Source organism: Perognathus longimembris, chromosome 8 (assembly GCF_023159225.1).
Source record: "Perognathus longimembris pacificus isolate PPM17 chromosome 8, ASM2315922v1, whole genome shotgun sequence".
Classification (NCBI taxonomy): Eukaryota; Metazoa; Chordata; class Mammalia; order Rodentia; family Heteromyidae; genus Perognathus; species Perognathus longimembris.
The window spans coordinates 40,634,683-40,661,374 of NC_063168.1; the positions used below are offsets into that span (position 1 = coordinate 40,634,683).

At 37.9% G+C, this 26,692-nt stretch overlaps 1 protein-coding gene across 4 annotated transcripts in view; it reads left to right on the forward strand.

The window, feature by feature from the left end:
• The window catches only part of Asb3 (ankyrin repeat and SOCS box containing 3), a 98,219-nt gene that overhangs the window by 44,443 nt on the left and 27,084 nt on the right, over window positions 1-26,692 (forward strand). For all 4 annotated transcript variants that reach the window (XM_048352943.1, XM_048352940.1, XM_048352941.1 and 1 more), the window contains 5 exons: window positions 3,146-3,258; window positions 3,833-3,968; window positions 12,072-12,249; window positions 15,300-15,497; window positions 23,539-23,796. In XM_048352943.1, the coding sequence (XP_048208900.1) occupies window positions 3,146-3,258; window positions 3,833-3,968; window positions 12,072-12,249; window positions 15,300-15,497; window positions 23,539-23,796 (883 nt within the window). The remainder of the gene's footprint in view (window positions 1-3,145; window positions 3,259-3,832; window positions 3,969-12,071; window positions 12,250-15,299; window positions 15,498-23,538; window positions 23,797-26,692) is intronic.

Consider the following 26,692-nt stretch of genomic DNA (forward strand, 5'->3'; position numbering starts at 1 on the left):
TTGTATGTTTGTTTGTTTAAAATTTTATTGTAAAGGTGATGTCAGAGGGGTTACAGTTAGATAAGTCAGGTAATGAGTACATTTCTGTTTGTTTATTTTAAATGAAAGGAAAACTTACATTTTTTTTTCTGGGAATAGTGAACTGGTTTAAACCAGTTTACAATTTGCTAGTAGACTCAATAGAGAAGGGATGATGAGAACAAACTCAGAGTCATAGAACAGAAGGTATAGAATTGGGGTTATAGCACAGGCCAAATAACTAGAAAATAGCCTGATGCCTCTCTCTGGGCATAGGAAAAAGCAGGAATAAGTGAACTGTTTCTACACAGAACACAATGTAAATGCCAGTGTGTAGTGCATTCCTACCAAGTTGTCATCTCAGTATCAGTTGTATGGGGTTTAATTTGCTGTTGTTATTTTATTTTTGGCCAGTCCTGTGGCTTGGACTCAGGGCCTGAGCATTGTCCCTGGCTTCTTTTTGCTCAAGGCTGGCACTCTGCCACTTGAGCCACAGCGCCACTTCTGGCCATTTTCTGTATATGTGGTGCTGGGGAATTGAACCCAGGGCCTCATGTATACGAGGCAGGCACTCTTGCCACTAGGCCATATTCCCAGCCCCTTGCTGTTGTTATTGACACACTTCTCATTTCTCTGTATCTCCACAGCTCTCAAGGCAGAGGTACTCATAATCCTTTGCTGTCATTCTCCAGCCTTTCTCTTTCACCTTTGTCCTCACTGTCCCCACAATGTACTCACTATTACAGATGCTTAAATGGCTGACTCTGTTCCTGGGAAAGATTTGCACTTTCTGTTTGGATCCTGGGCAGTTTCTAACAGGTTTTTGTAGGTGTTTTTCTCAGAATAGTTGAGAAAATAGGTCTGCAGGAAACAATGACTTCCTTTTTGGAAGCACACCCATGCCCCATTTTGATAAAGACAAAGTTAATGCACCTTTATCCAAATGTCTAATATGCAAGTGAGTGTGTGTGTGTGTGTGTGCGTGTGCGTGCATGCATGTACATGCCCACGTTTGTGTGTATGTGTGCGTACTCATGGCCTTGAGCCTGCTATGTAGACAGTCTACCACTGAGCCATTTCTTTAGTTCTTTTTATTTTAATTTTTTTCTTGGCAAACCTGAGATTTGAACTCAAAAGCCTTATGCTTATTAATTAGGTAGGCATTCTATCTGAGCCACAGGTAGATGCCTCTATTCACAGAAAGTACTGAATGTGTGTGTATATATACATATATATATAGCTATCTATATATGTATATTTACAGTACACATGTACACATATATACATATCTGAGTTATAAATACATATGCTTATACACAACTAAAGTAGAGCTTGATTTAGATGCAGTAAGATATCACAATAACAATGAATACAAAAATCACAAGGCTCCTGAGTGACTAATGCATATATGTGAGGATGGATATTCTGGACATAGGGAAACTTCACTTCCTGGGTAGGAGGGAATAAGATGGTATAAGACTTTTTTTTTTTTTTTTTTGCCAGTCCTGGGGCTTGGACTCAGGGCCTGAGCACTGTCCCTGGCTTCTTTTTGCTCAAGGCTAGCACTCTGCCACTTGAACCACAGCGCCACTTCTGGCCATTTTATTTGTTATGTGGTGCTGGGGAATCGAACCCAGGGCTTCATGTATACGAGGCAAGCACTCTTGCCACTAAGCCACATTCCCAGCTCAGTATAAGACTTTTATTACACATCAGAACAGCATGCACTTTAAAACTAATTGAGCTGGGTGCTGGTGGCTCATGGTGGCTACTCAGGAGACTGAGATCTGAAGATTGTGGTCCAAAGCCAGCCCAAGTTAGGGAATTTTGTGAGACTCCAATTAACTACCTGAAAACCGGAAGTGGAGCTGTGGTTCAAAGTGCTGGAGCAATAGCCTTGAGCAAAGGAGCACAGGGACAGATCCCAGGCCCTGGGTTCAAGCCCCATGACAGACCAAGAAAAAAAGCAAAAATCTCAGTGGAGTTTTCTGTTTAACACTTTGGGACCACTGTTGACTACAGTAATGAAAGTTGCAGAAGGAAACCTGGGGAAGGATTGCTAGGGTTTGTCTTGTGTTCTGTTTTTCATTAATTCCATGTTTAAGCTTCCCCAGGATTGCTAACATTTTTTTTTTGTCAGTTGTGGGGCTCGAACTTGGGGCCTGGGCACTGTCCTTGAGCTTTTGTGCTTAAGGCTAGTGCACTACCTCTTTGAGCCACAGGTCCACTCTGGTTTTCTGGTAATTGAAGATAAGAGTTTCACAGTTTTTCTGCCTGGGCTAGCTTTGAACTGTGATCCTCAGATAGGAGTACAGGCATGAGCCACCAGCACACAGTGACACTCTAGTTTATCTGGAGTCCACCTTTAACCTTTTAGTATATTTTCATTTTTTAAATGAGATTACATTAGTTATATGGGGGAGGATTTCATTGTTACATTTTTATACATGTACAGTGCAGTTCAGTCATTCTCACCTCCTTTATTGTCTCTCTTTCCCTTCCTAAACCAATTTCAAATAGTTGCCTTGTTTTGTTATCATAGTTGCAGCCCATCTGTTTCATGGTATTCACCCTCTTCATTGTTTTTGTTATCCCAACCCACTTTGGCTGGTATTTACTTCCTTCCCCCAACAGAGCCTATTTCTCTTCATCACCCATTCCCCTAAGAACATAATTTTAGCAATGATTGTTGCTTATGAATATAAAAGAATTCCAAGATACAGAACTGGCTTTCACTTTTTGAGAGTGACTCTTGTCGTTTGTGATAAAATGGTCATAGCAAACCTTTCAACCTTTTTGAAGCTGTTTTTTCAGACTGGTGCTTTTTAAAAACTATTTACTCTGTCCAACTCCCAGGTGCATTTAAAACAAACTATTGCTACATGGACTCCATTGTCAGAAAATAAATATTTGCCTCTTGGCTTCTATTTCCTCTTGTCTTTTAATGTTGCATGTGAACAGAAAGGATATGTAAATGGGTTTGGGCTAAGATAGTCATGGTAAATGTTTAGGAATGATCACAGCATTGTGAGTTCTGAGATGAATAAATGATGAGAACATCACCAGTGTCCAGTTTTACGAATGTACCTTTTTGCTGACAATGATTTTTGTGACTACTATATTGCAGCTGTTGAAAATGGACAGATAGATGCGTTAAAGCTGTTGCTTCGACATGGAGCAAATGTTAATGGATCTCATTCTATGTGTGGATGGAACTCTTTGCACCAGGCTGCTTTCCAGGTAATCTCTGAATTTATTATTTCATTTCCATGTAAATTGTGTGTTTTACCCTTTTAAGATGACAGTTCTATACAGTTTTTGCTTCCTACTTGCCTATGATTTATGATGGTTAGTACAGCACAGAAAAGGCAGTCTAAATGCTAATGATCATTCTGAATAAGCCAACTGCTGTAGTAGCTGTAGCAGCTTTGGGCTATAGGGATTACCTAAGTTTTTAAAATCTTGATAGCAAAGTTAAGAAATCATCTGAATATTTGTGATATAAATTGATAAAGAGTAGAGGCTTATTTTATGACAGTGTATTAAGAAACTGTGATTATTCCGTAGTGCTTGAGTTAGTAAACTAATTTTGCAGGACTGTGTAAGGGTTATAATTCCAAGAGATTACTAATTAATATATTTACATTTAATGGGTTAGAGATAGTCTGATTATTTGGTTCCTTCTTCCCCAACCAATACGACTGTACTGTTTTATTTTTTTCTTCAAAAAGAAATTCAGAAAATGCAATAAGAAAAAACAATGCCTTCTATTTTCTTTGTTTTAATTTATTTACAATATGAATCTGTGCTTTAGGGAAATGCTGAAATAATAAAATTGCTCCTTAAAAAGGGCGCAAATAAGGAATGCCAGGATGACTTTGGAATCACAGCTTTATTTGTGGCTGCTCAGTATGGCAAGCTAGAAAGCTTGAGCATACTTATTTCATCAGGTAAGATGAATTCATTAGCCTTTGTCCTGCTACGATCATGACTTTCAGCTTCATATATTTGTTGGAGGATTCATTCCTGATTTAAGTATAAGTCAGTTTATAAATATGTGGTTTTATAAAAGTAAACAGTAAATGAGAAATATGGAAGTTGATTTATAAGCCTGGTTATTAGTGTCTATTACTAGCAATGCAGTGCACAGCTGCTAGTTTATCTGAGTAGGAACATAAAGATCTATCACTAGAGCAGGCTTATTGGTAAGCTGAAGGATGACACTGTTGTTTTCTATAAGGACCAGAGCAGTTACAACTTCTAGGGTATAAGCTTGGTATGTAGGCTCATTTTATTAGGTGGTTAATTAGTGCATTAAACTTTTGAGTTGCATGTTTTGATACTCATCTGATTATCTAAATGGGTTTATTTCAAAGCATGTTTACACCTTATTATGATAATAGCAACAGAAACCTACTAAAGGTTTCTCCTTGACAATTTTTATACAGTCAGCATTGCCAGAGAAGATGCTGTTGAGGTGGCTGGCATTCTTAGTTTATATGACTTCTCAGAATAGACGTATTTATTGTATATGGGCCTGTAAAGCCCTTCCATACAGCATATCTGCTTTTTTGCTACTAAACTGTTGAACATAGGTAAAGAGAGCAATACCATGAGATACTCTGCCAGGCAATTTTTTGTTCAGTATCTGGACTTTAATATATTATTTCCATATAAACAAAAGTTTATTCAGACACAAGGGCACATGTTTTATTTCTTCTTTTTCCTTATAAACCTTCAAATACCTAAGTCAAAGTAATAAAAGAATTTTTCAGAAAGTAAAAGAAACATTCATTAAGTTCCAGTTTGTTATAAATAATGAATCTTATCTTTTTTTGAAGTTTTTTTTATTATTAATTTCCTTCATTGGTCTTATAGAGGTGATGTACAGAGAGATTACATTTATGTGAGTCAGGTAATTAATACATTTGCTTTCATACAATGTCTTCTGTTCTCTCACTCTCTCCTAGTTCCTCCCTCCTTTCTCCACCCACAAGTTGTGTGGTTCATTTTCATCAGTGTCCAGTTAGTTCTACTGCTGTGCTTTTTCTCCCTTTTTCCCCTTGAGAATCTAAACCTTAAAGTTTAGAAAACACATTTTCTTATAATTACATTTTTATTATGCAAAGGAGTTACCATTCAACAAGTCTTTTTTCTAAGTATAATAAATCTTGATGAAATCATTTTTTCAAATACATATATATATATATTTTTTTTTGGCCAGTCCTGGGCCTTGGACTCAGGGCCTGAGCACTGTCCCTGGCTTCTTCCCGTTCAAGGCTAGCACTCTTGCCACTTGAGCCACAGCGCCGCTTCTGGCTGTTTTCTGTATATGTGGTGCTGGGGAATCGAACCTAGGGCCTCGTGTATCCGAGGCAGGCACTCTTGCCACTAGGCTATATCCCCAGCCCTCAAATACATATTTTTTAAACTAAGAATTCTAGGTGTTGTCAGGTGTTGGTGGCTTACACTTATAATCCTTTCTATTAGAGACTGAGATCTGGGGATTCTAGTTCAGAGCTAGCCCAGGCTGGCAAATCTGAGAGATTAAAAAAAAAAAAAATCTCCATTTAACCAGCAAAAAAGCCAGTACTGGAGGCATGGCTAAAGTAGGAGTGTGCCAGCCATGATGGAGAAAGCTCAAGGCCCTGGCACAAGAGTAAAAGAATTCCAGGTCCCTAAGTATTTTGAGTACTTTGCCAAAGATCTACAAACTTTCTGGCTGAATCAAGGCTTGGACTCAGGCCTTCTGACTTTTTATGTATCAGTACCAGGGCAGACTTTTCTGCTTGGGCTGACTTTGAACCTCAATTCTCAGTACTCAGCTTTCTGCTGAGTAGCTGGGATTATAGGTATGAGCTACTAGTGCCTGGCACCTTCTGATTTGTGATGTTTTTTTCTTATACTATGTCATACTCTTGAACACCATCTTAATTTGGTTTATGACTTCTAGTCCTGTGATTTTTCAGTTATCACTGTTTTATTAATACTTTGTATAAAATAAAACTGCACACTAATGGCTATCTCATGCCAAGTCTCTTGACACGTGGAGCTTTAACCGCTTGCTTAGTTTTTTGTTTTGTCCTTTTATATGTCCTTTTTTCTCTGAATTGTTATGAATGACAGATTGAAAAGGTGTATAAGACTGTTTATAATGTAACTTGGTATGTTTCCAGCTCATTATAGCTTCTTTCAATGAGATATCTGTCATTTTTTCAACTTTTTCACCTGTAGTCTTACAGGGTCCCTGATTCTTTCTTGTGCTTTGAAGATTTAATTAAATGAAGGACGTTTCTTTCTTGGCTTAGTCTTTTTCAGTAATGGGGTTTGTTTCTTTTTTCATGTTTTAAACAATGCATAAGATTGTAATAGTTAGATAACTTATTTTAATCTTTCCCTTGTTGTTTTCTCCATGATTTATTTATTTATTTTTTTGTTTTTGTTTTTGTTGCCAGTCTTGGGGCTTGGACTCAGGGCCTGAGCACTGTCCCTGGCTTCTTTTTGCTCAAGGCTAGCACTCTATCTCTTGAGCCACAGCGCCATCTCTGGCTTTTTCTGTATATGTGGTGCTGAGGAATCGAACCCAGGGCTTCATGCATGCTAGGCAAGCACTCTACCACTAGGCTACATTTCTAGCCCTCCAAGATTTTTTTAAAAGAACTTTTAAATTGTTATTATAAAGGTCATATGTAGAGGTTTATAGTTGCATAAGTCAGGTAGAGTCAACATTGCTTTTAATGCAATTAAAAACATGTTAAATGGCCTTATAAATTTATAAAGCTCCTTTTCGTTATTTGTCTTAGCCCTAAAATGTTCCCATAAGGTTAGAGGATTCATTAACCATTCAAGTTTATAGTGCAGAAAAAAGACGAAATAAATTTGATTTACATAGGGTCCTTCTCATTGCAATACCAGAGTTATAGAATAAAATCTTATCTAGAGTGGTGTTTATTTCTTTTTGAAGTTGACAGATCAAGCATACAACTTATCTAAGCAGATTCTAGTTACCTAGCATGTTTGGAATTTCTGAATGCCTCATTTACTGTTCACTTGACATTTGTGGTTTGCATAGTTTTTACCCATCTCAGGCCTTGAATAAATGTAATTCAAGGACACCCTTTTATTTTTTATTTTGTTTTCTTTTAATATATATTGTTATATGGAGGTCAGATCTGGCCAGTGCCATCGTTGGCTGTTGAGGGGTTTCAGATTGACTCCATCTCAGATTAAAGAGAGCAGAAGATGACTCCATCATCACTAAGATCTCCTCCGCCTAATCCAGGGAAGTTCCCCTTCACTGCGATAAGATTGTGTAAACCGCTTGACTACCTGAGTAGTAGAATGCTCAAGGTTAAACCTTTGCCCTCCCATGAGTAGGCGTATCCGCCTGCACCAAGTGAGCCCTGCCAAATCCATGTGCCAAGTATAACTAAAATGATAGGTTACTTCAAACAGTTGCTGTGAGGCAGATTGTAACTCCATTGGCCACCTGTGTGTGACCTGGCATGCTCTGTAAGTGTTGTAACCTGCGTGGCAAGCTTGACCATGTGGTATTTGCCTTTATAATCCGACCCCAAGTGTGGCTCAGGATGCGCAGTCCCAGCTCTGAGTCTGGGCCGTGACCCTGACCGGTCAGTATACTTTTTACTTCCCCAATAAATCCATCTTTTTATTTGAGACTGTCTCTGAGTGGTGGACTTTTGGAGGGATGAGGGATCCCCCCCACCCTCGGACCCTATTACATTGTGGTCCCCTCCCTTGGGGGGACCCCATTCATATATCAGTCACATTTTCTTGATCCATGCATCAGTTACAGGGCATCAGGGTTGTTTTCATAACTTGGCTATCATGAATAGTTCATCAAAGAATACAAATGTACATGTGTTTTTATTGTATCGTCTTACAAATTTTTGGACAAAAGTGTCCAAGAGTGGTATTGTTGGATCATAGGTTAGTTCTGTGTTTAGTTTTTTGAAGAACCTCTATACTGCCTTTCATGATGGTTGCACTAATTTACTGTGTAATAGGATGCTCCCACATCCTCATCAGCATTTGTTGTTATTTGCATTTTTTAATTTTTTTTTTTTTTTTTTTTTTTTTGGCCAGTCCTGGGCCTTGGACTCAGGGCCTGAGCACTGTCCCTGGCTTCTTCCCGCTCAAGGCTAGCACTCTGCCACTTGAGCCACAGCGCCGCTTCTGGCCGTTTTCTGTATATGTGGTGCTGGGGAATCGAACCCAGGGCCTCGTGTATCCGAGGCAGGCACTCTTGCCACTAGGCCATATCCCCAGCCCTAAAATTTTTTAAATTGTTACTGTATTGGTGATATACAGAGGAGTTATAGTTATGTAAGTTAGGTAGTGAGTACATTTCTTTTTTGGACAGTGTCACTCTTTCCTTTGCTCTTTTCCAGTTTTTTGTTTTTGTTTGTTTGTTTTGTTTTGTTTTGTTTTTGTTGCCAGTTCTGGGACGTGGACTCAGGGCCTGAGCATTGTCCTTGGCTTCTTTTTGCTCAAGGCTAACACTCTACCTCTTGAGCTACAGCCCCACTTCTGGCTTTTTCTATATATGTGGTGCTGAGGAATTGAACCCAGGGCTTCATGTATATGTGGCGAGCACTTTACCACTAGGCCATATTCCTAGCCCCCTAGTTTGTTTTTTGTAGTCTTGATGATGGCTGTTCTGACTGGCATGAGATACAATGTCAACATTTGATTGACATTTCCTTCATGTTTTAAAAAAAATTATTGTCAAGGTGATGTACAGAGGGGTTACAGTTACATATGTAAGGTAGTGAGTACATTTCTTGTCAAGCTTTTTTGTTTGTTTGTTTGTATTTTGGTTGGAGTGGGGCTTGAACTCAGGGCCTGGGTTCTGTCTCTGAGCTCTTTTGCTCAAGGCTAGCATTTTACCACTTTGAGCCACAGCTCCACTCCTTCATGTTTTTACTGATCATTTTTACTTTTTCTGAGAAGCCTCTAGCTTTTTCTTTTTCTACCTATTTATTAATTGGGTTATTCAGTCTTTGAGGGTTTAGTTTTTTGAGGTCCTTGTATATTTTGGTTATGAAGCCCTTATCAGTTGTATAGCTAGCAAATATCTTCTCGCACTCTGTAGGTTGTCTTTTTAGCTTAGTAACTGTCCTTCACTGTGCAGAAGCTTTTTAGGTTGATGCAGTCTTATTTGTCATTCTCCTATTTGCTGAGCTTCTGGAATTCTCTTCAGGAAATTCCTGCCAATATGAATAAGTTGTAATGTTTTCTCTTCTTTCTGTAATAGTTCTACTGCTCCTGTAGTGAGTAGTTTCAAGGCTTTTGGTCTTACATTGAGGATTTTAATCCACTTTGAATTGATATTAGTACAAGGTGACAGACAGGGATCCCACGTCAGTCTTCTGCACATGGATGTTCAGTTTTCCCAACACCATGTTGAAAAATTGAAGAGTTTTATCTTTTTTCCCAACATATTTTTGGCTCCATAAAAAATCAGATTGCTGTAGGTATTTATAGGTTTATTTCTGGGTCTTCTAGTTTGTTTCATTGGTTTTCAGGTTTGTTTTTGTGCCAGTATCGTGTGTGTGTGTGTGTGTGTGTGTGTGTGTGTGTGTGTGTGTGTGTGTATGTATGTATGTGTGGTGTGCTTGCCAGTCCTGGGGCTCATCTGCAAATATGAATACTTTAATTTCCTCTTATTTGAATCCCTTTTGATTCCTTTCTCTAACGTTTTTACTCTGGCTACAAAATTCCAGGAGTTGAGAGAGTGGGCATCTTTGTCTTGTTCCTGATTTTAGAAGTAGTTTTAGTTTCTCACTATTTAGTATAATGTTGGCTGAGAGTTTGTCACATGAAAGTTTTCAAAAAAAAACATAATGTTTTATATTGATATTAACTAATTACATATATTTCAAGGTGTTCATTTTAATTTTCACAATGATAAAAATCATCATTCTAATCTACAAAGCTTATGGGTAATATGTACATTTCTTTCCTTTTGTTTAGTATCATCGCTCTCTCTCTTCCCTTTCTCCCATCACCACCCTTGAGTTGATTAGTTCACTTTCATCAGCATCCAGTGCAGCAAATGGACCCCTCTGCTGTATTTTTTCACCCTCTTTCCACTCATCTGTGCCCTCCTCCTAGCTTCCCTCAGATGTGCACGTTTATAAAACATATATGAGGTAAAGAATATACAGTCATCTAAAAATAATAAGACAATTTCAGAAGAGGCCCTTTGTTTTCTTATCATTGGAGTTCTTTTCAGTCTGTATATTGTTTTATGTACATATGAAGAGGTGCTTGGGTCCTACTAGTTGTTGCTTTTCTCCTAAGACTGTCCTCTTTTGGTCTCACTGTATATTGGTATCTTGAGTCCTGTTTACTTTGGTATATCTCATTGCATTTTAAATCTAACACCTGCATATCAGGGAGACCATGCACTGTTTACCTCTCTGTTCTTGGCTTATCTTGCTGAACATGATTTGTTCTAGTTACATCCATTTCCGTGCCATTATTTTATCCTTTCTAATGACTGTAAAATTCAGTTGTATATAGGTACCACCTTTTTTGGATCCATTCATCTATTTGTAGAGAGCATCTGGGTTTTTTCCATATTGTGGTTATTGTGAACAATGAAGACATGTGACTTTTATTATTCAACGTATGTGTGTGTGCATGTGTGTGTGTGTGCGGGCCCTCAACTGTGGTCCTGTCTACTTGCATCATATCCCCAATTTTGGCGGGGTTTTTTGGGGGGGTGGTCATGGGTGTTAAGCTCAGGCACGGACAGTACGCAAGCCCTGAGTTTAAGATCCATGACCTCACCCCCCCAAAAAAAAACCCAACAAAACAAAACTCAGGACTTGCGTACTGTCTGTCTCTGAGCTTTTGTGCTCTACCACTTTAAGCCACAATTCCACTTCCTATTTTTAGGTGGTTAATTGGAGATAAGATAGATAGATAGATAGATAGATAGATAGAGGAATGACATTGTCCAATAAGATATGTACATATTACCTGACTTATGTAACTGTAACCGAAATAACAATAAAAAATAAAAATTAAAAAAAGATCACAGACTTTCCTGCCTGGGATGGCTTTTGAATGACAATCCTCAGATCTCAGCCTCCTGAGTAGCTAAGTGTGAACCACTAGCACCTGGCCACTTCCAGCTTTTTGATGGCTAATTGGCGATATTAGTCTCATAGACTTTTTTTGCCAGAGCTGGCCTCTGACCAGGAATCTTGATCTCTCCTTCCTCAGTTGCTCAGATTACAAGTATGAGCTGTCACTACCCAGTTAGCCAACCTTTCACATCTTTGTATATTTGTATTCAAATAACTTGATTTCATTCATGACTTCAAAATCAACCCAAAATCCCATTTAAAATATTGTTTTTCCTTTTCTGTGGACTTTATTTATTATGGAACAGTGATGAAGAAGAGATATAATAAAGAGAATGCTAAATCAGAGATCTCTTGTATGTTATCTCTACTAGTAGTTTTTTTTTCTCATTAATCTTAACCTGAATCAGTTAGTGACATCTATAAAGTTTGTAACATAGCCTTTTAAAAGTAATTATCAGAAATGTTAAAGTGTTATATGTATTGGATAGTTTGCACTAAACTTTTTTTTTGGTGAGGGCAGGCTCTGACTATGCAGGCCAGACAGATTAAATGAACTTAATGTATACCATAGAGTAGTCTCTGTGTTCTTCCTTTCTTAGCCTTCCATCTGCTAGGTTTACAGGTATGTGCCACCCTATATGGCCCATTTCTTCTCTTTAAATGTGTATATACTTTGGATCCACAGGTTGCTTGTTGAAGATTGAATAAGAGTTTTTAGTTTAAAAATGAGTTCCAAAATTGGATCCGTTGTTTTCTTTCTAATAGTAATTAACAACTTAGAAAATATTCAGTAACAAAAAAAAAAAGAAAATAGTAACATTCATTGATGGGAAAAATTTGTATAATGAAACATTATTTTGGCAGTTGCTTTAAGATTTGTTATTTCTTTTAAACAGATGATCATTATCTGTTAAGTCTCTTATTTTGTATTAGGTGCAAATGTCAATTGTCAAGCCTTGGACAAAGCTACTCCACTGTTCATTGCTGCCCAAGAGGGTCATACAGAATGTGTGGAGCTTTTGCTGTCCAGTGGGGCAGATCCAGATCTTTACTGTAATGAAGACAATTGGCAATTACCTATTCATGCAGCTGCTCAAATGGGCCATTCAAAGTAAGTATTGAAGGCAGAAATAAAAATGATCTCATAGTTAAAAGCTAATAAGGAATAAATCTAGGCCAGACCTTTAATCTCCAGGCAACATTTTTGGCAGTTCCTTCTGTAACTATCTGATAGGTATTGAAATCTATCTACTCCTTTTCTGTTCTCCATGTTATCCTCATCTCCTGTTAGTCTTACATCTTCCTTTCTGAGACAGAGGGGCTAGTAGATAGAGTAGCTTCAGGGTCTTTCTTGGGGTATTGTCTGTCCTCTGATTTTTTCAGTTAGTGCTACCTTCTTTCTCTCCTCCCTAGTTTTATCCTAAGCAGCCTCCCCCCCCCCCCCGCCCCCTCTTGCCAGTCCTGGGGCCTGGACTCAGGGCCTGAGCATTGTCCCTGGCTTCTTTTTTTGCTCAAGGCTAGCACTCTGCCACTTGAGCCACAGTGCCACTTCTGGCCGTTTTCTATATATGTGGTGCTAAGGAGTACTCTACTGCTAGGCCATATTCCCAGCCCCTCACATATCTCTTTGACTGCACAAAGTTTCTTATTCCTGTTTGGAATGGAGTCTTCTTTGTCCTTTTTTGTTAGTCATGGGGCTTGAACCTCAGAGTCTGGGTGTTGTTTTCTGTCCCTGAGCTTTTTCTGTTCAAGGCTAGCATTCTACCACTTTTGAGCTACAGCTCCACTTTCACTGGTGATTAATTGGGGATAAGAGTCTCATGGACTTAATTGCTTGGTCTGGCTTTGAACCATAGTTCTCAGATCTCAGCATCATGAGTAGCTAGGATTATAGGCGTGAGCCACCAACACCCAGTGAGTCTTTTTTTTTTTTTTTGCTGTGTGCTAAGTATGCCCCCCCATCTTAAATCTTTTGGCTGGCCTTTAGTTTCAAGTCAAAGCTTCTATTTTTCTAGCTTTTGTTGCTCTTCTTGATTTGTGAAAATTCTTGGGAAATTATTGATATCTTTTAGATTGATAATGCATTTGGTTTAAAGGAATCTTATAAGCTGGTAGCATCTATACGTTTAAGAAAATGACTCTGAACATACAATGACACTGAACAGTTTTTTAAAACAGTAATATATTTTCAGTCTTTAGGGCCATAGTTCTACAATATATCTTATAGCTCTCGGTAGTTTTTAAGAAATAATGCTAAGTGCCCATTATTTCATGTGTTACATGGTAGTCAGCAGTTTGCAATTAGGTTATTATGCCACAAGGTGGTGTGATATTTCACTGTGTCCTTAAAAGTATTTTTTTTTTTTTTCTTGTTGATCGTGGGGCTTGAACTCTGGGCCTGGTGCTGTCCCTGAGCATTTCAGCTCAAGGCTAGAGCTCCACCACTTGAGCCACAGTGCCACTTCCTGTTTTCTCACCACTTCCTATTTCTTGTTTTGTTTTGTTTTTTGCCAGTCCTGGGGCTTGAACTCAGGGCCTGAGCACTGTCCCTGGTTTCTTTTTGCTCAAGGCTAGCACTCTACCACTTGAGATACAGCGGCACTTTTGGCTTTTTCTATATATGTGGTGCCAAGGAATCGAACTTAGTACTTCATGTATACGAGGAGAGTACTTTACCTCTAGGCCATATTCCCAGCCCCACCACCATTTCCTACTTTCTTGTGATTAATTGGAGATTAGTTTCATGGACTTTCCTTCTCGGGCTGGCTTTGAACCACAGTCCTCAGATCTCAGCCTCCTGAGGAGCTAGGATTATAGGCATGAGCCACCGGCACCCGGCCTAAACAGATTCTTAATGTTAAAAAAAGTTAGGTATTAAAATTTGGTATTTACATCTTAGATGAAATTATGCTTGAAATTTAAATTAGTAACAAAACTGAAGAATTTGCCCTCACTTGTGTTGAGAATTCTATTTGCCATTTATAATTTCTTCTGTAGCCTACAGTAAAGGTTAATCTTTCTGTACACCTGAGTTTTCCTTTACTACTCTCTTAGGCTCATATAAGAGAAGTAGAATGTCATAGAGATACAGTAAGGTAAAAAGGAATTTCCTAGCTTGCTTACTCATTTTATTTCCAAATTAAAAAATTTAAAAACTGAAATATTCAGAGTTGAATTTAGGGCCTTGTGTTTCTTTAGACAAGCACTGTAGCATTTGAATTATACTCCCAGCCCTTTTGTTTTCGAGATAGGATATTGCTAACTTTGCCAGGGTGGGCCTCAAATTCCTGATTCATATGTGTCCACCTCCTGAGTAGCTGGAACTATAGGCATGCACCACTATGCCATGCTTATTTTATAAAAAAGAGTGAATTGCCCTTTTTGTTTCTAGTTAACTGCTGGAATAAGTTTATATAATCTAAACATGTTATATTTCTTTAGAATTTTCTATCAACTAGCTTCTTTATAAATCTGCTTCAAATTTTAATGACCTTATAGTCTTTTCAAAGAATAAATATTTTAGCAAAATTGTATTTTTCTGATGTAAATGTTATTTTCCATTTTGTATTATTTACCATCTTAAAAAATTCTTACTAATTAGACAAACAAAACTAATTGGAAACTGGGTGCTTGTAGCTCATGCCTGTAATCCTTAACTCCTCAGTAGGCTGAGAACTAAGGATCACGGTTCGAAGCCATCCTGAGCAGGAAAGTCCATGAGACTCCTGTCACCAATAAACTACTAAAAAAGAAAAAAAAGAAAAGTGGAGCCGTAGCTCAAATAGTAGAGTGCTAGCCTTAAGCAGAAAAGCTCAGAGTCTGTGCTCAGGCTCTGAGTTCAAGCCTCAGGACAGGAATACACCCTCACCCCAAACATCTTTTTCTCCCAAACCCCACTAAATGGTATTTGAAGAAGGAAAATACTTCATTGGCTTGATACCAGTTTATAGTTAGAATAATAAATATTTAAGTAATTTACTACACTTTGAAATATCAAATATAAAAAATTGAATATCGGAGCATAAGTGGTGAGTGATATTAAGCTAAATAGGCAAAATTAGCAAAAAAAATAAAGAACCATGAATGTGCAGTAGAAATGTTGTTTGAACTCATGCATATAGCAGGAAAACATTAAATGCTCCTGCATTTGTGTATTTATAGAATCTTGGACTTGTTAATACCACTCACTAACCGGATCTGTGATACTGGGCCAGACAAAGTGAGCCCTGTTTACTCAGCAGTGTTTGGAGGACATGAACGGTGCTTAGAAATACTACTTCAGAATGGCTACAGCCCAGATGCCCAGATGTGCCTGGTCTTTGGATTTGGTTCTCCCATGTGCATGGCTTTCCAGAAGGAGTATGTATATTTGCTATGTTTGAATTCTTTTTTGTTGTATGGCAATGTTTTACTAGGTATCTTTTTTCATGGTAACTTAATATCTCTGTTAGTGCTACATTACTAACTCAAACACCCACTATGAGGAATCCTTTTCAATCATTCAGCAACAAGGAAGTGATAATGTCAGGTAATCTGTCCTCTGTTATACCCAAGTCCTGAGAAGACCACCAAGAAGACCACCGAGAGCCAGACGGTCCGAAATGCAAAAGCAAGGCTTTATTCAGGCGAGCTGCAGATCGGGCCTTGTCCTACCCACCGACACAGCGGAGGTTAGGAGGAAGGCCCCGAGCTGAGATTTCACAGGGCTTATAAAGGCAAAAAAGCAAAGTTACAGCAATCAGGTGTTCAAGCAAGATTAGGATAGGGGTACAAATCTGATTGGCTCAGGGCTCAAGGCATTCTGGGGCGGTTAGAGTTAAGCATTCCCAGGCGGTTAGAGTTAAGCAGGGAGTTTCCTGACTGGCTGGGCCCTAATAAGCTTGTTCTGCTAGCCGGGATAATTGGTGGCCTGGGTTACTCATAGTTTAAACAGACAACAAAATGGGGGCTGCCTGAAAATGGGGTTTACTTTAACTTTTCATCCTCCTTTGAGCCTGGATTTTTAGTGTAGCAATTTTAAGTAATTCTTTAAGTGTGTTTGAAATATGAATACTGGGTCTAACTGGCACCCTCTTGGCATCTTGGTGGATGATAGGGATTTTCTGAAAACTCTTACAGGTGAAATCCCACCCCTACCCCCTGAAGGTGGTTGTGCCTGAATTCCTAGAAGCAGGGGTGAGGAGTTGGACAACAGGTTCCCAGACCTGCCAGATGTTTACCATAAACTCCTGAGACTCTGAATTCTCTGTGATCCTGCCCCCTCACTATGACCCTATTTAGGCCTGCCATCTCAGCTGTCATTGTACCCTTGAGTTTTGTGTCTCTTGACTCTCCTCAGGTCACCATGGTGCCCCTCTTCAACTCTCCATTAGAGTTGATTTAGTTTGTTGAGATAGTTTTTCTACTTTTTCTTTAATACCCTCAGTAGTTTCCTAATAGTATTAAGATCATTCAAGGCTGCAAGTTTTTTTTGGGGGGGTGGGGAGGACGACATATGTCCACTTGCAGTTGGTTGCTTTCTAATAAAGACTCCCAATTCACACGCCACTGTGCTCAGCTATGAAGTGAGAAAGGATCTTGTGGACTTCAGTAAGTTTATTTTAAAGAAAGCAATATTGAATAATACCTGTGATACAATGGAATAAGTTATATACATAGATGCTATTTTTATTGATGCAGGAGACATTGTAGACATACATTGACATTTTGGAATTCATCATTATGGCTATCTAGCTGCAATGCAAAACTTACTGAGGTTTTCTTTTTTTACTTCTTTGTGTTGTCTAATGTTTGCTATTTAACTGGTTCAGTTTATTTGTTTCAGTTTCTGAATCATGTTTTAGTTTGAAGATTTGGACTTTCGATGATTAATTATATAAACTCCTTGAGTTTTGCTTTTTAAGCCAGAGGCGCCCTAATTAGTTTAGTTTCAGTAAGGTTACCGTAATGACTGATTATTTCAGTTCTCTTTATGCCATATGAACAATCTTTATTAGGTCAGAACATAATGGTCTGGGAGAACTCTTTATGTGTTCACATGTATGCACATGTGCACTTATGTGTATGTGTGTCCTAATATGATCTTTTTTGGCTTTCTTTTTTTTTCCCAGAAGTGAAGTTTTTGTTCCTTCTGGTAGCAGCAGCTACGTTCTTCTCTCATGCTCTTGTAGGAATAGTTTGAGTTAGACCGTATAACACGGTGCCCCTGTTGACCCAGCAACACTATAAAATTAATGGTAGCATGTCAGAGTTGTGTAGTATGCTTCATGTCATTTACAGGATCAGAGATAAGTAAAGTTTGGTGGAAATAGTGTTAGGTAAGATTCTGGATTTTGCTAAACTACCTAAATTGTGGGGGGCTGGTCCCCTTTCCTGTTGATTTCTACAATCTTTTTGTTTTGTTTTGTTTGGAAGTACTAGGGTTTGAACTCATAACCTCACACTTGGTAGGAAGGTGCTCTTGAGCTACACCTCCAGCAAAACTTATGTCTTACACTATGTTTATATTAGCTAATGTCTGGCCATTCTTAATATACTAGCATGCTAGTCACTGAATATATGAAGTAGAAACTATTTTGGGATGCTGTAAAAGCTTTATTGATCAAACAAGAAAATGTTTAATGTTTTTCAATGGAATTTGTTTTTTGTAGGTGAAGACAATACAGCCTTTTATAACTGATTATAGAAGGAAATTATAGCTTATTTACCCGTTTTTGTCTACTTTTCTAAAATAATCATTGTTATTTTCGTTTTATCGAAACCACTGTGTTTATTCTAAATATCGTAAGTGGGAACATTGGAAAAAACAAAATGTCTTCATTTTAATTTTTAGCCAATGCCTGAAAGCCATTCAATGAAACTTTCTTATGGCCTTTTTGGTAATTGATCTAAATTGGCTAGGTATCTTATTTGCAATTAAAACATAGTTGCCCATTTCTGTTTGTATACAGTATATCTGTCATCACATTGGATTTTTTCGTTTGATGGCTCAATGTTTGATTCTTTTTTTTAATAAATTAATTTATGTCAAAGTATTGTACAGAGAGGTTACAGTTTCATATGTAAGGCAGTGAGTACATTTCTTATCAGTCACATTGAATTTTTTTACTTTTTACTTTGCTTTTCTTATCTGGACACTATTTTCCATGAGGCCTCTGATCTCTACTTTCTCAATAGCTAGGATTACAGGTTTTACCCTCCACATTCAGCTGTCCCAATTAATTGAGTCAGGAGTGTGTGGCCCGTGCTTGTCATCCTACCTATTCAGGAAGCTGAGAGCCAGAGGATCACAGCTCAAAGCCAGCCCTGGTAGAGAAATCTGAGATTTTGTCTCCACTTAGCTAGCAAAATACCAGAAGCATAGCCCAAGTAATAGAGTATTAGCTGTGAGCAAGCAATAGCTTTAGTCACCCTTCTTCTTTTGTTGTCCTTATTAATGTTTGAACTCAGTGCCTTAAAATGTATAGATGGATGCTTTATATTTTGGCCTTACATTTTTCATAGCTTGAGCCATATGTGTAGGCAGTATGTTGTAGGCTTAGTAAAAACACCTGTTTATTTTTAATTTTTTTTTTTTTGTATTTTTTTTTTTGGCCAGTCCTGGGCCTTGAACTCAGGGCCTGAGCACTGTCCCTGGCTTCTTCCCGCTCAAGGCTAGCACTCTGCCACTTGAGCCACAGCGCCGCTTCTGGCCGTTTTCTGTATATGTGGTGCTGGGGAATCGAACCTAGGGCCTCGTGTATCCGAGGCAGGCACTCTTGCCACTAGGCTATATCCCCAGCCTTATTTTTAATTTTTTTTATAAACGGTTGTGGCTAGGGTATCTACCAAAAGCATTTACTGTAACAACATGCTTTTAGGAATAATCAATGGTGCTTAATTAGTTGAATTCCATAGCACAAGTGTATCTTCTGGCAAGAGTCTTTAGGCTGAGCATCTATGCTAGGATTTTGTTGGTTTCAAATGCTTAAGGGAAGAGAGTTCAGTCAGTCTCTGAATTGCACATGTAAGCACACATGTCTGGAATTGTACATAAAATTTGTAATGAAGCACTATCTTGAGCTTTTCACACAGTTGCTCTTCAGTGCTTATTGGAACATGTTCAACAGTCCATGTGTAGTTTGTCTCTTCTATAAGTGAATCAGCAAGTAATAACTGTAGTCACAATAATGAGAGCTTAGTTAAATGAGGTCAAAGTGGTTGAGACAAATTGGTGATAATTGTTTTGAACTGTTGGTCAGAGGATATCCTTTAGGGCTTCCTGTAGTACAAAACTGCTGGCAACAGATTCTCAGGGTGTTTCAAAGCAGCCAGAGGAAAACTGCATACTGACAGAGTTGTTGTCAAGAACAAGAAGGAGATGAGCAACAACATACATTTTCACAAGAAGTTTAGAAATTACACACTTTCTGAATTATTATACAAATTATTAACAATGAGTAATATACTGTTAGATCTATTAAAAGGAAACAGAGATGAGGCATAAATAAAATAGCTTTGTAGTCATAGACATGGGTTAGAAGACATGTACTTACATATCTAGTCAACTGCTTATAATCTTGACTTCAAGTTTTGAATATGAATCCTCAGAAGTAGTTTGTCTCACATGACTATGGTTCAGATCTCGTATACATATTTTACCTAAAATGTTATACTTCTTATTTATTTAGATTGTATGGGTAGTGAAATATCTAGTCTACTGTGGTTCTTTAGGATGGTGTTAGTGCCAGTTTTAAAGGGCGACTAATATATTCTTAAATATTGCACAGCTGTCTGCAGTGAACACATGTTTAATGAACTTTGTTGAAGTTTAAACATGTTTATATCATAAACATTTAAAGAAAATGTGGCTACACAACCTTTACAATTGCAGATTTTGATTACTTAATGTTGTGTATATCTGTTTCTCTGTTTTGAGCATTTACGTCATGTATTTGTAAAGTTTGTCATTGATAATATTGTGTCTGATATACTTATACAAATAGGTTACAATTTCTTTTGAATTTTATCTCTTGAATAATTCCTAAGCGTTATATTACTAAAAGGAAGCCTGAGCACATACCTAAGTATATTTAAGTTATATAAATACATTGATCTAAATAAGTATAGTAATAACATTTTGTTTTAACTTAATGGTAGTTTACTTAAAATTTATTTGATATTGTAATACTTATTTAGTACCAGTTTTGTGGCTAGAAAAGTAAAGTAATTTACTTACATAGATAAGTGACTGGTCCAAGACTGTGCTCTTTAAGTTTGGAACAATGTCTGTTTTGATAATCCTGCCAAGTAGCTCTCTCAACTAAGGGTTAGACCTATCCTGAGTTAATTTCACTATGACTTACAAGTAGTAAGTAGTAACTTTTAAAAAAAGCAACCAAATTCACAAATATAAAATGGGCTGAGTGAGGTGGTTTACACCTATAATCTCTACTGTTCAGGAGATGAATGTAGGAGACTCATTGTTGAGGGCCAGCCCTAAGCTCAGTCCTTGAGTTTTTATCTCCAGTACTGCTTAAAAAAAAAAGATGTAAAATGAAATGCCTTTATTCTACAGAATTACTTGATAATGAAGATTAATTTTAAAATGTAGAACTGTAAGTTAAATTATGCATGTAAATTATTTCTACCCTTAGGGGAGGAACACAAAGGTATAACTTCTCTGAACATTCAAAATACTGTTTATTGAAAGGAACTCTAGGAAATGGAAACATGTCTTTTGTTGTTGTTGTTGGTGGTGGTGGTGGTGGTGGTGATGGTATTTGTTTTTGCTTTGGGTTTTTTCCTTCTTGGGGGTGGGTAAAGGAGAAGGAGAAAAGGTGAACAAATGCAATCATTCTATTCAGTACGCACTATGGAAAATGACCTATGTAACTTGTGGGCAGAGATGGGAGGGAGAAACTGAAGGAAATAAAGGAAGGGAAGCTTGTCCAAAAAAAAGAACTGTACTCATTACCTGATTTAACATTACCTGATTTAACATTAATAGTAACAACAAAATCATTAAAAAGAAAAAAAAGTCATAATTTTTTTTTTCCTGGTTTGATCTTGAACCATAATCTTCCAGTCTCTGCCTTCCTCATGGCTAAAGGCATGAACCACAGTGCCTAGCTTTGTTGGATTTTTTTGTTGTTAAAAATAAAAGGCCTTTTCTGTATTATATATCTGAATATATGTGTATATATATTTATATATGTATACATATGTATATACATACATACATGTTTGTATATGAAATACACACATATGTGTTAGGTTTTTAAAGTAGGTAACCGGTAAAGGAGAACGCCACGCGGTATTCAGGCAGGAAAAAAAGTTTATTACCGAACTGCTGGCCTGTGGCCAAGATGATCCATGGCCGGAGAGAAGGGAGAGAGAGAGAGAGAGAGAGACCCCCACCCAGCCCTGCTTTATTTAGGGCAGGGGCATGGGGTGTGGCCAGGTGGATTAGGAGGTGACCTCAGGGAAAGGGGAGGTAACTGCCTCCAGGTCTGCAGGTTACCCAGGTAACTGGGTGGAGACTTAATGAGGTGGGGACATCTGCATGTAGCCCTCAGGGAGAGGACCTTACAATATGTATATACATGTTGCCATTAGAAATCTGAAGAGGGAAATTGGTTAAGTCTATTTAATAAAAGAAATTATGTTTATTAGATATTTTCTATATATATACATATATGTGGGTGTGTATATATATGTACACACATATTGCTATTAGAAATCTTAAAGAAGGAAATTGGTTAAGCCTGTTACTAAAGAAATGATGTTTTAGAAATCCTGGAATGAATCATTAGGCTTTAGGGACTTATCACATTGTTTATTAGCTTGGTTTAGCAAGTGTTTTATAGGAGGGATACAGAATTGTACAAAAATTACAACTTGAGAAGATTTTTTTTGTTGGTGATGATTTAAAAAATATCTATTTAAACATGGTTTTATTTTTAAGTAATTGTTTCAATTAAGGTTTCAATTAGGCACATCAATTTTTATTATATTTTTGGCAGTCGTGGGATTTGAACTCAGGGCCTGGGCACTGTTCCTGAGCTTCTTTTGTTCAAGACTAATGCTCTACTATTTTAAGCTATGGCTCCATTTGTAGTTTTCTGGTGGTTAATTGGAGATAAGAGTCTCAAGAGTCTCACAGACTTTGCTACCCAGTGAAAACAACCATCCCAGAAGACCACACAAAACAGTCACATACAGCAAAAGGAATTTATTGTCAACAGGGGCTGACAAGGCCAATTCTCTCACAGGAGAGGGAGAAATGGTGTCTGTCCTTTGTTGAGGGGCAATTTAATACAGTCATGGGATTAGAGGCCTAACACTAAAGGTAGCATTTAGCCAGGGCAGGTTATTTATTTATTTATTTATTTATTTTTATTGCAACAGTTAGATTAGGCAGCATTCCACTGATGCAGCTGGGGGCTAGAGATAGTGCAGTTTAGCTGGGGGTGGGCAATTGTGGCCAAGCCTGGCTTGGTCACTTGATTTTGGGGAAAGGACAGAGGACCTAGGATAGAGGCTGTCAAACAACAGTTGGGGAGAACATGCTAAGATGTGCTAACACCCAGTAACCACTATCCTTAGGTCTCAGTTTTCTGAGTAGCTAGGATTTTAGGTGTGAACCAACAGTGCTCAATGAATCAATTTTTTTTTAAAAACAACAACAACAACAACAACAACAACATATAACTTTATTGTTATTACAGGGAGTTTTACAGAGGAGTTATACTTTCATGAATCAGGTAATGAATACAATTCTTCTTGGACAGTGCCACCCTCTCTTTGCTTTTCCCCAATTTCTTCCTCCTGTCTCTGCCCACAAGTTGCATACTTGATTTTTTACATACTTAGTGTATATTGAATACCGTGACTACATTTGTTCACCCTTCCCTCCATTTCTGTGTCCTTCTTTTGCCCCTTCTAAAAATAGAAAAGCTACCAACAGTAACAACAAAACAAACCATGTTTCCATTTCCTAGAATTCATTTTGAAAAATTGTATTGGATGTTCAGAGTTACACGTTTGGGTTTCTTCTCTAAGAGTATCTTCCTTTAGTCTGTTTGTGCGTAAATGCATAGAACCCTGTATAAGTTATCACGTAAGTTGTCTTATATGTAAGTTTATCTGTTTTGTGATGGATAAGGGGAGCATAGAAATGGTGGGACAAAGGGTGAACTAATACAGCAGTGATACTAGAAACTGTGTCAAAAATAAACTATACAACTTGTAGAGGAGGGAGTTAGGAGGGAAAAAATGGGGAGAAAATGAGGGAAGAGGTGGCATTATTCAAAACATAATGTACTTATTATCTGACTTATGTAACTGTAACCCTTCTGTACACCACCTTTACAATAAAAAATTAAGTCTAACTTCTGTTTTTAATTTTTTTATGATGAAGCTGTGAATTCTTTGGAATTGTGAATATTCTTTTGAAATATGGAGCCCAGCTAAATGAACTTCATTTGGCATCTTGTCTGAAATATGAAAAGTTTTCAGTATTTCGATACTTTTTAAAGAAAGGTTGCCCATTGACATCCTGGAACCATATATCTGAATTTATAAGCCATGCAATTGAAGCACAAACAAAATATAAGGAATGGTTGCCACACCTCCTGCTTGCTGGATTTGACCCACTAACTCTACTCTGCAGTTCCTGGTAAGAAATCCCACTATTATGGGCCCTACAATTTTATGTGTCTATGCTATCTTTTTTCCCCCTTATGTGTTGAGATCTCTGTGTTAAGAGAAGGGTGTGTGTGCCTATGTGTGTTTTGATTGCTTATGTGTGTTTAGATAGATGCTAGTGAGTTATTCTGAGAGAGAGCTTCTCGAACTGCCCTTTCTCCTCTCTCTTCTTCTTCCTTCTTCCTCCTCCTCTTGCTATATAGGCCAGGAAATCCTCAAATTTATTATGTAGCCCAAGTTGTCTTTCAGTTTACAGTCCTACTTCAGCCTTCGATGTGCTAGGAATATATTATAGGCATGTTCCCTTATTCTTTTCTTAAAATGTTTGTGACACAAGAAAAAAAAGGTTATAGCTGCTTTGAAGATTGTTATCTTTACCAAACTAGATTGAATGTTCCTACCCTACAGCATCTTATCTTTTTAAAATTTGTCTCCTTAAAAAATGGTTTCTGAAGTATCTGAGGATATAACTTGTTTAGGTAGTTTCTCAAAGAGGTAGCACTCTACAAGAGATTATACAAATGTTGAATCAGGCTTTTACTTGGGTAGGAAGAAATGGCTGTTTCTTGCTAACCTCCAACCTTTGCAAGAATCATTACTCTGGTCCTGACTTTGGTGGCTTATGCCTATAATCCAAGGTACTAAATAAGCTGAGACCTTGGAGGATCAAAGTTTGAAGCAAGACCAGGCAGAAAAGTCCAGCAAAGTGCTAGATTGCAGACATGGCTCAGGTGGTAGAGAGCCAACCATGAGAAGAAAGCTGACTGAGAATGGAAGGCACTTAGTTCAAGCTCTGGTATTTATACAGAAAAATAAACTCGTAGTGTCTGGAGACAGAAAAGTGTAATAGTTAGAAGACTTTTGGCCTGATGATCATGTTAATGAGGCAGTAGAATAAAAATTTGCATCAAAGTAGAGGAATATTATTTTACAGAATTTTAGTAACACATCTAGTCTTTATTTGGCTCATACCTTTAATCCTAGCTACTCAGGAGTCTGAGATCTGAGCATCAGCCTGCCCATCAGGATAGTCCACAGGACTCTTATTTCCAATTATCCACCAAAAGGCTAGAAGTGAAGCTGTGGTTCAAATGGTAGAGGGCTAGACTTGAGGAAATAAGCTCAGGAACAATGCCCAGGCCCTGAGTTCAAGACCCAGGACTGGTGCAAAAACAAACCTACCATTCACTAAAATAAAATTCTGATAAGTACTAATATTTTATATTTGACATCTTTCCATTTTTTTTCCTCTCCCAAAAAGCCTTTTTTGAGGTTTAAACATAAATATTGTCATTGTGGCAGAATGCCTGACACACATAGCTCTAAAGTAGGAAAGGTTTATAGGAGGCAAGCACTTAGGGTTTTTTTTTTTGGCCAGTCCTGGGGCTTGGACTCAGGGCCTGAGCACTGCCCCTGGCTTCTTTTTGCTCAAGGCTAGCATTCAGCCACTTGAGCCATAGCACCACTTCTGGCCGTTTTCTGTGTGGTGCTAGGAAATTGAACCTAGGGCCTCATGTATACGAGGCAAAAGTAGGAAAGGTTTATTTTGGCTCATGAATTCAAAGGGTTCAGTACATGCTTGCTTTGCCCCATGCTCATGAGCAGAACATCATTGTGATGGAGTCTACAGAGAGCTGTTCACTCAAGGCAGTTAAGAAGCAGAGTAGAGCAGCTCATATCAAGGCAGACAGGAAGCAGAAAAGGGATACAGGAAGAGGCCAAGATGAGACAGAGCCCTCAAGGACTGCCCCCTCTCTCCTGTGTCTTGTCTTCACCACTTCCCAATAATGTCATTGCATTTTGATATTGTAAGATGGTAATCAGTTCCTTAAGTTAGAGCATCACAAGCACCATCCAGATATGCTTTACTAATCTCTTAGGAGTTTTTTCACTCTAATCTGTCTTGACAAGATGAGTTTAATTTGCATTTATCTGAACTTCCTCCTCCACCAGCTTTCTCTTTGAGTGAAAACACTAGGTATTTTGTCAACATTGTTCTAGTATCTTATTGTGTGTGCCCCATTACATGAGATTCAGGAATTTTCACTGAACCTCGGCTTTATGCTTAGGAGTATCCTGAAGTGATACTATCTCTCAGATATATTATTTTTGAGGAAAACTGCTTTCTCAGTGGTTTGGAGCATATAGAAGTAAAAGCAGAGTTGAATAACTGTATTTTTCGGACCCCCCCTTATTTTCATTTATAGTTTATAGCAGGTAGAGTTTCTAATTGTGTTTATTATGCACAGTGATATGTCAAAAGCTTCTGGTTGCTTTTTACTGTTTCCTATTATTTTTTGCAAAACTCACCTTTTTAGATAATTGAATAAAAGAGATAAAGTTTACTGACATGTTGAAGTATCTATAATTTTTACAAGTTTGTTATGTTTGTCTTAATAAGCCATGTCCCATGCACACACATTCTTACATACTGTTGAGATGCAAACCACTTGCTAACGAATGTATATGTAGTTATTAATAAAGTTATTTCAAGATTGGATCTGATGTCTTGTTAGCTAGCTGTTGCAGGCCCTCACTAGTGTAGGATTCACTCCTGGACTGTGCTATAAATCCACCCTAATGTGGGTGGCTATGAACCACCCTGATGCTCTCTTTTCCACATGGTGACTGTGGTATCTACTTTCTTCTCAGCCACACTTCCTGTGTTCCTGTCTGGAAACTTAACTGAGACCATTTGACTTATCTTGTGCTTTTAACCTTTACATTCCTTTTTTGTTCGTTTAATCAAAATAGAATGTTGCCTGACATCTAGTAGGGACTAAGTTCTTATATAAGGTCATGTACTATATTAACCCATTTACCATTACAATTATTTTACAGAGGATAAAATTGTGGCATAGTGTTTA